General features: G+C 39.8%; 1 protein-coding gene across 1 annotated transcript; it reads left to right on the top strand.

The window, feature by feature from the left end:
- Positions 1–9090: 9090 nt before the first annotated feature.
- LOC131736814 (putative nuclease HARBI1) lies at positions 9091–11061 on the top strand. The gene is made up of 4 exons (XM_059021976.1): positions 9091–9143; positions 9499–9590; positions 9708–10499; positions 10987–11061. The coding sequence occupies exons 1-3, from the start codon at positions 9091–9093 to the stop codon at positions 10181–10183; spliced, it is 621 nt and encodes a 206-aa protein (XP_058877959.1). The 3' UTR covers positions 10184–10499; positions 10987–11061.
- Positions 11062–14950: the final 3889 nt, after the last annotated feature.

Raw genomic sequence — 14950 nt, 5'->3', positions numbered from 1 at the left:
AACTTTAAGATGGCTGAGTTCGAAGTTTTATATAATTTGTTGGATCTTGACATAGAACAAAGGCAAAGGATAAGAAGCCGGAGATACCCTCCCGAGAGGGTTTATAAGCAAACAGTCAGTTTTCTCGTGCTTCCTGATAGTGGGTGTATTCAGCGATTTCGAATTAATAAGCAAACAGTAGCTGATTTGTGCAGTATACTCAGTTTTGATTTAGAACCCAGGTCACGTGTTTCTACTGCTTTGCCTGTTGCTGTAAAGGTAACTGCAGCACTAGTTTTTTTATGCAACAGGTACATTTCAAACACCAGTTTCAGACATTGCAGGCATGAGTCAGTCATGTTTTTCAAGATGTTTACATCAAGTAAATGGTGCATTGTTAAAAGTTTCTGGTGATTACATACGTTTCCCTGAAACCAGATACCAGCAAGAGCAAACAAAGAGAGATTTCTTTAATATTGCTGGTTTCCCAAAGGTATTGGGTGCGATAGATTGTACTCATGTCCAAATACGTACACCTTCTGAAAATGCAGTAATTTACATTAATCGTAAAGGATTTCCTTCTTTAAATGTTCAGGTAGTATGTGATGCTAAAAATATAATAACTAATGTGTTTGCATATTACCCAGGATCCTGTCACGACTCTTTCATCCTTTCTCAGTCATCGATCGCACGGTACATTGAAGGACATGACATGTATGATAGCTTACTGATAGGTGACAATGGATACAGTCTGAAGAAATGGCTGATGACACCAGTTCTTAGTCCACAAACAGCAGGTGAAAATGCATATAATGAAGCACACAGAAGAACTCGCAGTGCAATTGAAAGCACATTTGGAATGCTTAAAATGCGCTTTAGGTGTTTGGACAGGAGTGGTGGTGCATTGCAATACAGTGTGAAGAAGGTTGCAGAAATATTTGTTGCATGTTGTGTACTACACAACATAGCAACTACTCGTGGATGCTTGTTAGACATTAGTGAAACCAGGTTAAATGCCATAAATCAACAGGAGGCTGACTTTGATGAACCAGTAGCAGCGCCGGAAAGTGGCAGAAATGTACGCAACATTATCATTGCCGAGCACTTCACTGAAAATGAATAATGCTTAACAATTGAAAATCATCCATCCATTATCATTAACCGCTTACTCCTTTACAGTGTCGCGGTGAGCCAGAGCCTAACCCGGCATACACAGGGCGCATAGAGGGCAATTTAGAGTGACCAATCAACCTGGACAGCATGTCTTTGGACTGTGGGAGGAAACTGGAGTACCCGGAGAAAACCACGTGAACACGGGGAGAACATGCAAACTCCACACAGACAGTATCCTGGGCTGGATTTGAACCCAGGACCCTGGCGCTGTGAGGCAGCAGCACTAACCACTACGCCACCATGCTGCCCCTCAATTGAAAATAAGAGTAAGTTTATTCTTGTTGAATGTATATCAAATGTTAAAAAAAATCAAACACAAATATTGAAGGATATATTACACATTTGTTATAATGCAGCTCAGCGTTTTCTTGGTCGCCCTGGTCTTCTTGGCAATAATGGGGCCACAGCTTCATTCTGATCTTGGGCACAAGAAGTAGAAGCATGCGAAGTAAACGGGATAGGATCTGTGTTTGTTTCTGCGGTTACTTGTGTGCCTGGTGGCCTTGAAGAATGTGATGCATAATATGCCCTCTCCCGATCTAACCTCTCTCTTTCAATTTTAACTTTTTCCCCCATAAGTTTTATGGCTTTCCATATACAAGCACATTCTATTCAGTTTCTCATTTAGATTTAGTAAATTCTTGTTCACTTCAGCAAATCCTCTTTCCTGCAGTTCAATAAATTTGGGAGCAAGTTTCTCCTTCTCTTGCTGCAGCTGCGGTATTCTTGCCTCTTTGTTCATTTCCTCTATAGGTGGACGATCACAATCTGGAGAGGACGCAGCTGATAAATGAGAACCTATGGGATCATGCTCTTCATCTTGCGTAATTGGACCTTGTTGATCTGGACCATTTTGAGAATCATCTGCTCCCGTTGGGCTTCCAAGATGTTCGAATGATGCTGTAATGAATGAAAATAAATACAATAATATCTGTAATACGCTTGCAATATACCACCAAGTACAATCAGTATGTAGCCTATGCCATGTGGTATTAGTAGCTATTTAGTCCCTTTAAACATAATTCAGTCCATATAAGTTAAGCTGCCATGTTAAATAATGTTTATCTGATATACAGTATGATATCCAAATGAAATAGTTTTTATTATAGATTACACAGGATATGCTACAAAATAATCAAAGTAGACGTGTACGCTCACTTTCAAACTGTAAACATACTTGTTTTCGAATGTATAGTAAGTTTTATAATAAGTGACTGCTTACCTGACACGTGTGATAGGATTACACCAACATCAATGCCTCCCACACCTGCAATGCTCTCCCGTGGAATATTGACTGCAGCGCAATCTTCTTCTGCTGTTAATTGCAGCGATGTTGATGGTCCTCCACTGTAGCCGCTCTCTCTCTGTTTATGAGAGCTAACTTTGACTTAGTACGACGTTTTATATCCTAGTATCTTTTTCTACATTCTGACCAAGTCCGTTTAACAGTTGAAGTGGAATTTATTCTTTTTGCAACCTCTTGCCAAGGGAAGTAATATTAAAACTTTACAATGCATTAGTAAGACCTCATCTAGAATATTGTGTTCAGTTCTGGTCACCTCGTTACAAAAAGGATATTGCTGCTCTAGAAAGAGTACAAAGAAGAGCAACCAGAATTATCCCGGGTTGTAAAGGCATGTCGTATGCAGACAGGCTAAAAGAATTGAATCTATTCAGTCTTGAACAAAGAAGACTACGCTGTGATCTGATTCAAGCATTCAAAATTCTAAAAGGTATTGACAATGTCGATCCTGGGGACTTTCTCGACCTGAAAAAAGAAACAAGGACCAGGGGTCACAATTAGATAAAGGGGCATTCAGAGCAGAAAATAGGAGGCACTTTTTTACACAGAGAATTGTGAGGGTCTGGATCCAACTCCCCAGTAATGTTGTTGAAGCTGACACCCTGGGATCCTTCAAGAAGCTGCTTGATGAGATTCTGGGATCAATAAGCTACTAACAACCAAACGAGCAAGATGGGACGACTGGCCTCCTCTCGTTTGTAAACTTTCTTATGTTACACCAACCTCCCTGGACCTCTTGTATCAGCAGTCTTCTGGCCTCCCTGGACCTCTTGTATCAGCAGTCTTCTGGCCTCCCTGGACCGACAAGCTGTGGGTGCCGTCTACAAAGCCACTCCTGCTCCCCTTCATCCATGGCTTCTGTATCTGCTGCAGAGATGTTCCCCTGTTGAGGTGGTAGGGGTGTCCCATGGGTTAGCGCTATGTTGTGTAGAACACAGCAGGCTAGGAACATCCTACACACCTTTTGGGGGATATACTGTAGGGCTCCTCCAAAATCATCCAAACATGGGAAACACATTTTGAGCACAAACACCGCTCGTGACATTCTGTGTGGTTATATAAGCATCGTTGCATGCCTTCTCTGCAGCAGACACTGGACAGGTGTCATAAGCCATGGTCTCAGGGGATATGCACTGTCTCCTGTATGGAGAGAGCATTGTTGTGTTTATGTGTTTTTAGGGTAATGATGGTATAGGTAGAGCCAGTGGGAATGCATGCATTTTGAGTGATGAGTTTTCCAGACTCAAATGCAGAGTCTGGACTGATACCAGATGTACGCATCGTGAGCCCCCCCTCCCCGAAACTGTGCCAGGAAATTGAAAATGCGACCCGTCGTAAGTAGTTGTCCTTGCGGTTCTTAAAAGCTGTTTCCTCCACCCCTGCAGGTGCCCGGATAGCGACATGGGTCCAATCAATGGCACTTACTATGCGAGGCAGGTGCACGATTTGATAAAAACCTGCATTATCTCCTCCCAGTCTGCTCGGGTACTGGGAATTTAATTTGTTCTCCAGCACGTTGCACAATGCGGTTATAAACAGGTCAAGGTGGTGGGACACAGCTGAGTGGGTGGTCTGGAAGATACCGGTAGCAAGGACACACATGCTGACCGATACTACCAATTGCTCACACAGAACTTGATTACACAATTTTGTCCTGCCCAGGTCATCATGCAGCATATGACAAAGATAATTCAGCATGTCCCGCTCGAGATGGTACCTGGACACAGTTTGTTCATTAACTCTTCGTACATGTGCCGGGTCTGGTACACACCTTCAGCATATCTTTGCCTGTTGGCAGTGCTCCAGGTTTGCTGGCTCCAGCTCAAGAGTGGCTCCACTGGTTCAGTGCCAGCTCCAGGCTGGCTCCACGTTCTTATGCAAATTAGAACAAATCAGAACAGCTGAGAAAATGACAAAAATGAATGCAAGACATGATATTGAAGGGAATTTATTTATTTATTTATTTAAAGGACTGATTTCCAATCATTCATTCTTACTGTGATTTCAAATACAGATAAACCCACTTAATATCACTCTGTTTTCTCACAATTTTTCTAAACCCACATCACCCTGTAGCATGTTCTTTAAGAAACAACCTCTATTGATGGTACCAATCTACTCAGAGAAAGGATCCTCGGAGGTTCAAATTAGAAAGGAAGGGGCAGAAATCAACTAAAAAAGAAAACAGAAGGGAGGCCACATCAAAACAAGAGCAACAACTCAGCTAAGATAGCCATTAAATGTATTTATGTAAATGCTAGAAGTCTCAGAAACAAAATGTTAAAACTTGAAGCTACTGCACTAACAATTCTTCACAAAGTATTAATTATGCCATTAATTATAAGTTTCTTTACTTCTATGTTAAAGTTTTCATATTTGTATGAGTTTTTATTTTTTCATATTTTTATACCGCTTAACACACATGTAACTAGTTAAGCAAGATTTTGTTGTTTTCCTGTCTCTCTCCAAAAAAAAGAAACTAGACATTTGCAGTCTCTCGTATCTTGGCATCTGGGCAGAGAGCCAAATTTAGCAGATAACTGAAAAAATGTGTACACAATGTGAAAAAAGATCACAGCAAACAAACTAGATTGAACCAGTCCCCCCCCCCCCGCCCCCCCCCCCCCGCACCAGGAGGTGCGTTGAAGGTGTGTGATAGCAGGGTGGATCCATACTGTTTTGGACGGGAGTTTGTGTGTATTCATATTGCAGCTGAAATTCAATGAACCAAGTAATGATGCTATCCATTGTAAATTATATACTCCCCTCCAACAAGTATTGGGACAGATGAATGAATTATTATTTTATTTCTTAGCTGACGCCCTTATCCAGGGCGACTTACAATTGTTACAAGATATCACATTATTTTTACATATAATTACCCATTTATACAGCCAGGATTATGGTTGGGACGATAATGGAATGTTTGTATCACGATTATTGTCTGAAATTATCACCATAACAGTTATTATCGTGATAATTTTAAATTGGTAGTTTTTTCTATATATATAAAAAAAAAGAAAAAGTTTTTAAACTATAATTCCAACAGCAATGCTTTATTTTGAACAAATATTTTAAAACATCTAGTCTAGTTTTCTACAACCAAGAGTATTTTAATATACTTTTACTACTAACGTATTTAATTTATGCTACTATGCGATCCTGTTTTGAACAGGTATAATTCCAGTATACTACTACTTTTTTTTTTTTTTTTTTAGCAAAGCACCTACCATTCATAAGTGAATAACACAACCCCAATACCACGCAGATATTCAATAAAATGAATAAAACAAGCAAACATATCCTATCTAATTCTGCACCAAAAAGCAAAGTCCAGACAACATAATGAAGCCCAATCCGTCAGTTAAAAGGTTACCTGCATCCTGTATCCCACAAACCAACAAGAACAGAACAACTCAACAAAGCTTATGATAGGTTAGTGTGCATGTCAGTCTTTTTATTTGATATGATTCATATTTATTTTTTGGCTCATGAGGACCGCTCCACCGTCCCTTTGAGTGCACCGGCCCCTCTGGCATTCGAGCTGTCTGATGGCCAGTCCGGGTCTGATTTTACCTCAGTGCTGCAAACGTACCCCCCTAAAAATAATACTAATTCCGCCTTTAAGTTTGAGCTTCCAGTGGTCCAGTGGTTAAAGAAAAGGGCTTGTAACCAGGAGGTCCCCGGTTCAAATCCAACCTCAGCCACTGACTCATTGTGTGACCCTGAGCAAGTCACTTAACCTCCTTGTGCTCCGTCTTTCGGGTGAGACGTAGTTGTAATTGACTCTGCAGCTGATGCATAGTTCACACACCCTAGACTCTGTAAGTCACCTTGGATAAAGGCGTCTGCTAAATAAACAAATAATAATAATAATAATAATGTAGGCGTTGGAAGTGATACACAAAAGTTTTAGTCATGTTTAAGGTGGCTCTTTGACAATGCCTAGCTGATTGCTATAAATTTGGAAGGGATGGAGGATAATAAAGCAAGTAGCTCTGTTTGGATAGAAAAGTTATGGTATTACATTTTTATGAATCACTTTTATTTAAATAGTAATCTGTATTGTAATCGTTATCAACGATACTTGGCCAGTATTACTTGGTATTGTATTAAATAAAAATAATTACTGATGCTGAATCAGAAAAAAGAAGTGATGTTACTGCACTATTGAAAATGAATCCAGGAGCTATTCGCTCACCTTCCTACACATTTGATTTTTCCAGTCATGGACTTCAAGCTACTTGAGATGGCAGCTCTGGGTCAGGCACTGTACCCAGGCATGCTGTATGACTGTCACAGAGACTCCTTCACACCAGATACTGTACACCCCCTGTCACTCTCACTGTGACAGCTGCAGAGAATATGTTAATACTGGGTCTGTATCAATACTATAATCACACATGCACCCTCTCACTGTGATAGCTACAGAACATAAGAAAGGAGGCCATACAAACGAGAGGAGGCCATTTGGTCCATTACCGTTACCGTTGAAGAGCTACAAGGGTTTGTCCAAACCATATTCTGCATGTAAAAATGTCCCAAAACAGTGCCGTCTTATGGAAGTTGGCCAGACGAAGCAATATCACAAAGTACTTCATCAAATCTTATGCAACACCTTTCACACTGAAAATATACGAATAAATACAAGTGAAAAATGCAGTTGTTTTTTTATTAAAATTATTTTTTCTTACATTTATTAAATTAAGTGCATGAAAAACACAAAGTTTTTATTTTCAGCATACACTGTAAAATAAACAAATAAGCATTGAGCAAACACTAATCGTATTACTATATTATCTGCAAATAATAAAATGCAACCACAAATAGTAAAAACAACAAGGATGAGCTATTTAGGTAAAGCATAACATGCAAAGAACCAATTGTAACGTCAAACAGGCATCTGCTCGTCCATTTTCAAGCATCTGCAAAAAAAAGAAAAAAATGTATAAAACACAAAAAACAAATGTGTATTGAATTACAAGTTCAGCAGATAATTACCTTCAAAACCAGCCGCAGATGAGGTGTCTGCATTGCCTTCGTGCTGTGTTTGCATAGCACATCTCGAACTTCCTGTGTAACTCGGCTTCCAGTAAGAGCTGGAGATCGCATTTCCTGTACATGACTTTCTTTAAGTGTGTCTTTAAAAATACACGGAGGGAAACATGACTTTTTTGTTTCTAAGCCTCAGAAAGACTGATTTGATTACCACACGGCTTAGTAGAGAAATTAAATTAAGTCATTTTTTTAAAGTCCATAAAAATTAGTCAATGTCCATATCTGTGAGGCTTCTGAATGACTCTCCTAGAATGAGTCCTGGGCAGTTCAAGGGATCTGTCCTGACCAACTTCTGGGGCTGGTACAACAGGCTGTGGAATGTCCCTAGTTAGCATGTGACTAGGACAGTGGTACTGAATTCCATTCTCTGGCAGGCCAGATAAGGCAATGTCCAAACCATCAAGATGTGCGCAGTGGTGGGGGGTTGTTTAAATGGTCATGAAAATCTGACTATCCAATCAGACTTTACATACAGTAACAAAACGTTTCAACACTGCACTTGCACCAATCAACTAATACATCTCAGAAATAACTACTTAATATGATACAATGTTTGATCACCATTAATAATACAAATATTACGCAAATATAATTTCCTGAGCAGTATTCAAACGACATCTATAAACAAATAATTAAACAAATCGCACTGTAATACTATTAAAACACCATGTTATTAATTTTAATTTTATTAAAACTAGAAAATGTTCTGACAATTACTGCGCAGCCAGCATTCAAGTTAAGTAACAAAAGCACTTATGTTGTGGAAGCATCTTATTAAAAGTGTAACACAGTGTCTAAATATGCATGTTCTAGCTCCAATGTGTTTCAATGTAAATGAAAAGTTTCTAAATTAAATACATGGCATGACAGTAAACAGAGAGGAAAAAAAATCAAGTGCATATCCACTGTGCCAATCTGTGGGAGGCGTGCCTCAGGTGCATTTCTTACTGTTGTCAAACAGGTTTTTTTAAACATAAATAAAAAATCTTTGACAGGCTTGGTTTCTTCGGCCAATTTCCTGTGACTGAACACTTACTGGTGTCTGCATTGCTAATTTTCCTAACAATACTTAGTTTATCATATATGAAAAATAAAGGAAATATAGACATATGCACTTAAGTTTTTTCATGTATTTCTATAATAAAACCAAACTGTTTCTCATTTTAAAACATACAGCAGCCCTGCTCAACTTCCCAAGACTTTCTACTATAAACTGGAGTCAAACATCTGGGGCCCGATTTTCCCCTCAGCGCAAACGTTCGCAACACGTGCAAGGACGGGGAAAATACATTAGCACGCGCTGCCAGCACTTGCCCTCGTTCGCCTGAGACATCCTATTTTACCCTGAAGGGTTTGCACATGGGCAAGAAATATGCGCTTGGCAGTGTTTTCTCATGGTTTAATGAGCTAAAATGGGTGGAGTTTGAGGTATTGGTTTCAGAATTCTATTTTCACCTCTCATCTGTGCGCTATTAAAACGTGCAATTAAGACACGATCACAAGTGTGTCTTATTAGCGAACCGCGACACCTCTCATAGAAAAAGCAGGAAAAGTAAGAAAAAAAACAAAACTTTAAGATGGCTGAGTTCGAAGTTTTATATAATTTGTTGGATCTTGACATAGAACAAAGGCAAAGGATAAGAAGCCGGAGATACCCTCCCGAGAGGGTTTATAAGCAAACAGTCAGTTTTCTCGTGCTTCCTGATAGTGGGTGTATTCAGCGATTTCGAATTAATAAGCAAACAGTAGCTGATTTGTGCAGTATACTCAGTTTTGATTTAGAACCCAGGTCACGTGTTTCTACTGCTTTGCCTGTTGCTGTAAAGGTAACTGCAGCACTAGTTTTTTTATGCAACAGGTACATTTCAAACACCAGTTTCAGACATTGCAGGCATGAGTCAGTCATGTTTTTCAAGATGTTTACATCAAGTAAATGGTGCATTGTTAAAAGTTTCTGGTGATTACATACGTTTCCCTGAAACCAGATACCAGCAAGAGCAAACAAAGAGAGATTTCTTTAATATTGCTGGTTTCCCAAAGGTATTGGGTGCGATAGATTGTACTCATGTCCAAATACGTACACCTTCTGAAAATGCAGTAATTTACATTAATCGTAAAGGATTTCCTTCTTTAAATGTTCAGGTAGTATGTGATGCTAAAAATATAATAACTAATGTGTTTGCATATTACCCAGGATCCTGTCACGACTCTTTCATCCTTTCTCAGTCATCGATCGCACGGTACATTGAAGGACATGACATGTATGATAGCTTACTGATAGGTGACAATGGATACAGTCTGAAGAAATGGCTGATGACACCAGTTCTTAGTCCACAAACAGCAGGTGAAAATGCATATAATGAAGCACACAGAAGAACTCGCAGTGCAATTGAAAGCACATTTGGAATGCTTAAAATGCGCTTTAGGTGTTTGGACAGGAGTGGTGGTGCATTGCAATACAGTGTGAAGAAGGTTGCAGAAATATTTGTTGCATGTTGTGTACTACACAACATAGCAACTACTCGTGGATGCTTGTTAGACATTAGTGAAACCAGGTTAAATGCCATAAATCAACAGGAGGCTGACTTTGATGAACCAGTAGCAGCGCCGGAAAGTGGCAGAAATGTACGCAACATTATCATTGCCGAGCACTTCACTGAAAATGAATAATGCTTAACAATTGAAAATCATCCATCCATTATCATTAACCGCTTACTCCTTTACAGTGTCGCGGTGAGCCAGAGCCTAACCCGGCATACACAGGGCGCATAGAGGGCAATTTAGAGTGACCAATCAACCTGGACAGCATGTCTTTGGACTGTGGGAGGAAACTGGAGTACCCGGAGAAAACCACGTGAACACGGGGAGAACATGCAAACTCCACACAGACAGTATCCTGGGCTGGATTTGAACCCAGGACCCTGGCGCTGTGAGGCAGCAGCACTAACCACTACGCCACCATGCTGCCCCTCAATTGAAAATAAGAGTAAGTTTATTCTTGTTGAATGTATATCAAATGTTAAAAAAAATCAAACACAAATATTGAAGGATATATTACACATTTGTTATAATGCAGCTCAGCGTTTTCTTGGTCGCCCTGGTCTTCTTGGCAATAATGGGGCCACAGCTTCATTCTGATCTTGGGCACAAGAAGTAGAAGCATGCGAAGTAAACGGGATAGGATCTGTGTTTGTTTCTGCGGTTACTTGTGTGCCTGGTGGCCTTGAAGAATGTGATGCATAATATGCCCTCTCCCGATCTAACCTCTCTCTTTCAATTTTAACTTTTTCCCCCATAAGTTTTATGGCTTTCCATATACAAGCACATTCTATTCAGTTTCTCATTTAGATTTAGTAAATTCTTGTTCACTTCAGCAAATCCTCTTTCCTGCAGTTCAATAAATTTGGGAGCAAGTTTCTCCTTCTCTTGCTGCAGCTGCGGTATTCTTGCCTCTTTGTTCATTTCCTCTATAGGTGGACGATCACAATCTGGAGAGGACGCAGCTGATAAATGAGAACCTATGGGATCATGCTCTTCATCTTGCGTAATTGGACCTTGTTGATCTGGACCATTTTGAGAATCATCTGCTCCCGTTGGGCTTCCAAGATGTTCGAATGATGCTGTAATGAATGAAAATAAATACAATAATATCTGTAATACGCTTGCAATATACCACCAAGTACAATCAGTATGTAGCCTATGCCATGTGGTATTAGTAGCTATTTAGTCCCTTTAAACATAATTCAGTCCATATAAGTTAAGCTGCCATGTTAAATAATGTTTATCTGATATACAGTATGATATCCAAATGAAATAGTTTTTATTATAGATTACACAGGATATGCTACAAAATAATCAAAGTAGACGTGTACGCTCACTTTCAAACTGTAAACATACTTGTTTTCGAATGTATAGTAAGTTTTATAATAAGTGACTGCTTACCTGACACGTGTGATAGGATTACACCAACATCAATGCCTCCCACACCTGCAATGCTCTCCCGTGGAATATTGACTGCAGCGCAATCTTCTTCTGCTGTTAATTGCAGCGATGTTGATGGTCCTCCACTGTAGCCGCTCTCTCTCTGTTTATGAGAGCTAACTTTGACTTAGTACGACGTTTTATATCCTAGTATCTTTTTCTACATTCTGACCAAGTCCGTTTAACAGTTGAAGTGGAATTTATTCTTTTTGCAACCTCTTGCCAAGGGAAGTAATATTAAAACTTTACAATGCATTAGTAAGACCTCATCTAGAATATTGTGTTCAGTTCTGGTCACCTCGTTACAAAAAGGATATTGCTGCTCTAGAAAGAGTACAAAGAAGAGCAACCAGAATTATCCCGGGTTGTAAAGGCATGTCGTATGCAGACAGGCTAAAAGAATTGAATCTATTCAGTCTTGAACAAAGAAGACTACGCTGTGATCTGATTCAAGCATTCAAAATTCTAAAAGGTATTGACAATGTCGATCCTGGGGACTTTCTCGACCTGAAAAAAGAAACAAGGACCAGGGGTCACAATTAGATAAAGGGGCATTCAGAGCAGAAAATAGGAGGCACTTTTTTACACAGAGAATTGTGAGGGTCTGGATCCAACTCCCCAGTAATGTTGTTGAAGCTGACACCCTGGGATCCTTCAAGAAGCTGCTTGATGAGATTCTGGGATCAATAAGCTACTAACAACCAAACGAGCAAGATGGGACGACTGGCCTCCTCTCGTTTGTAAACTTTCTTATGTTACACCAACCTCCTGGACCTCTTGTATCAGCAGTCTTCTGGCCTCCCTGGACCTCTTGTATCAGCAGTCTTCTGGCCTCCCTGGACCGACAAGCTGTGGTGCCGTCTACAAAGCCACTCCTGCTCCCCTTCATCCATGGCTTCTGTATCTGCTGCAGAGATGTTCCCCTGTTGAGGTGGTAGGGGTGTCCCATGGGTTAGCGCTATGTTGTGTAGAACACAGCAGGCTAGGAACATCCTACACACCTTTTGGGGGATATACTGTAGGGCTCCTCCAAAATCATCCAAACATGGGAAACACATTTTGAGCACAAACACCGCTCGTGACATTCTGTGTGGTTATATAAGCATCGTTGCATGCCTTCTCTGCAGCAGACACTGGACAGGTGTCATAAGCCATGGTCTCAGGGGATATGCACTGTCTCCTGTATGGAGAGAGCATTGTTGTGTTTATGTGTTTTTAGGGTAATGATGGTATAGGTAGAGCCAGTGGGAATGCATGCATTTTGAGTGATGAGTTTTCCAGACTCAAATGCAGAGTCTGGACTGATACCAGATGTACGCATCGTGAGCCCCCCCTCCCCGAAACTGTGCCAGGAAATTGAAAATGCGACCCGTCGTAAGTAGTTGTCCTTGCGGTTCTTAAAAGCTGTTTCCTCCACCCCTGCAGGTGCCCGGATAGCGACATGGGTCCAATCAATGGCACTTACTATGCGAGGCAGGTGCACGATTTGATAAAAACCTGCATTATCTCCTCCCAGTCTGCTCGGGTACTGGAATTTAATTTGTTCTCCAGCACGTTGCACAATGCGGTTATAAACAGGTCAAGGTGGTGGGACACAGCTGAGTGGGTGGTCTGGAAGATACCGGTAGCAAGGACACACATGCTGACCGATACTACCAATTGCTCACACAGAACTTGATTACACAATTTTGTCCTGCCCAGGTCATCATGCAGCATATGACAAAGATAATTCAGCATGTCCCGCTCGAGATGGTACCTGGACACAGTTTGTTCATTAACTCTTCGTACATGTGCCGGGTCTGGTACACACCTTCAGCATATCTTTGCCTGTTGGCAGTGCTCCAGGTTTGCTGGCTCCAGCTCAAGAGTGGCTCCACTGGTTCAGTGCCAGCTCCAGGCTGGCTCACGTTCTTATGCAAATTAGAACAAATCAGAACAGCTGAGAAAATGACAAAAATGAATGCAAGACATGATATTGAAGGGAATTTATTTATTTATTTATTTAAAGGACTGATTTCCAATCATTCATTCTTACTGTGATTTCAAATACAGATAAACCCACTTAATATCACTCTGTTTTCTCACAATTTTTCTAAACCCACATCACCCTGTAGCATGTTCTTTAAGAAACAACCTCTATTGATGGTACCAATCTACTCAGAGAAAGGATCCTCGGAGGTTCAAATTAGAAAGGAAGGGGCAGAAATCAACTAAAAAAGAAAACAGAAGGGAGGCCACATCAAAACAAGAGCAACAACTCAGCTAAGATAGCCATTAAATGTATTTATGTAAATGCTAGAAGTCTCAGAAACAAAATGTTAAAACTTGAAGCTACTGCACTAACAATTCTTCACAAAGTATTAATTATGCCATTAATTATAAGTTTCTTTACTTCTATGTTAAAGTTTTCATATTTGTATGAGTTTTTATTTTTTCATATTTTTATACCGCTTAACACACATGTAACTAGTTAAGCAAGATTTTGTTGTTTTCCTGTCTCTCTCCAAAAAAAAGAAACTAGACATTTGCAGTCTCTCGTATCTTGGCATCTGGGCAGAGAGCCAAATTTAGCAGATAACTGAAAAAATGTGTACACAATGTGAAAAAAGATCACAGCAAACAAACTAGATTGAACCAGTCCCCCCCCCCCCGCCCCCCCCCCCCGCACCAGGAGGTGCGTTGAAGGTGTGTGATAGCAGGGTGGATCCATACTGTTTTGGACGGGAGTTTGTGTGTATTCATATTGCAGCTGAAATTCAATGAACCAAGTAATGATGCTATCCATTGTAAATTATATACTCCCCTCCAACAAGTATTGGGACAGATGAATGAATTATTATTTTATTTCTTAGCTGACGCCCTTATCCAGGGCGACTTACAATTGTTACAAGATATCACATTATTTTTACATATAATTACCCATTTATACAGCCAGGATTATGGTTGGGACGATAATGGAATGTTTGTATCACGATTATTGTCTGAAATTATCACCATAACAGTTATTATCGTGATAATTTTAAATTGGTAGTTTTTTCTATATATATAAAAAAAAAGAAAAAGTTTTTAAACTATAATTCCAACAGCAATGCTTTATTTTGAACAAATATTTTAAAACATCTAGTCTAGTTTTCTACAACCAAGAGTATTTTAATATACTTTTACTACTAACGTATTTAATTTATGCTACTATGCGATCCTGTTTTGAACAGGTATAATTCCAGTATACTACTACTTTTTTTTTTTTTTTTTTAGCAAAGCACCTACCATTCATAAGTGAATAACACAACCCCAATACCACGCAGATATTCAATAAAATGAATAAAACAAGCAAACATATCCTATCTAATTCTGCACCAAAAAGCAAAGTCCAGACAACATAATGAAGCCCAATCCGTCAGTTAAAAGGTTACCTGCATCCTGTATCCCACAAACCAACAAGAACAGAACAACTCA

The sequence above is a fragment of the Acipenser ruthenus genome, unplaced genomic scaffold (genome assembly GCF_902713425.1).
Source record: "Acipenser ruthenus unplaced genomic scaffold, fAciRut3.2 maternal haplotype, whole genome shotgun sequence".
Classification (NCBI taxonomy): domain Eukaryota; kingdom Metazoa; phylum Chordata; class Actinopteri; order Acipenseriformes; family Acipenseridae; genus Acipenser; species Acipenser ruthenus.
Note: the sequence above shows the minus strand (reverse complement) of the source record. Positions and strands in the feature narration are given on the sequence as shown.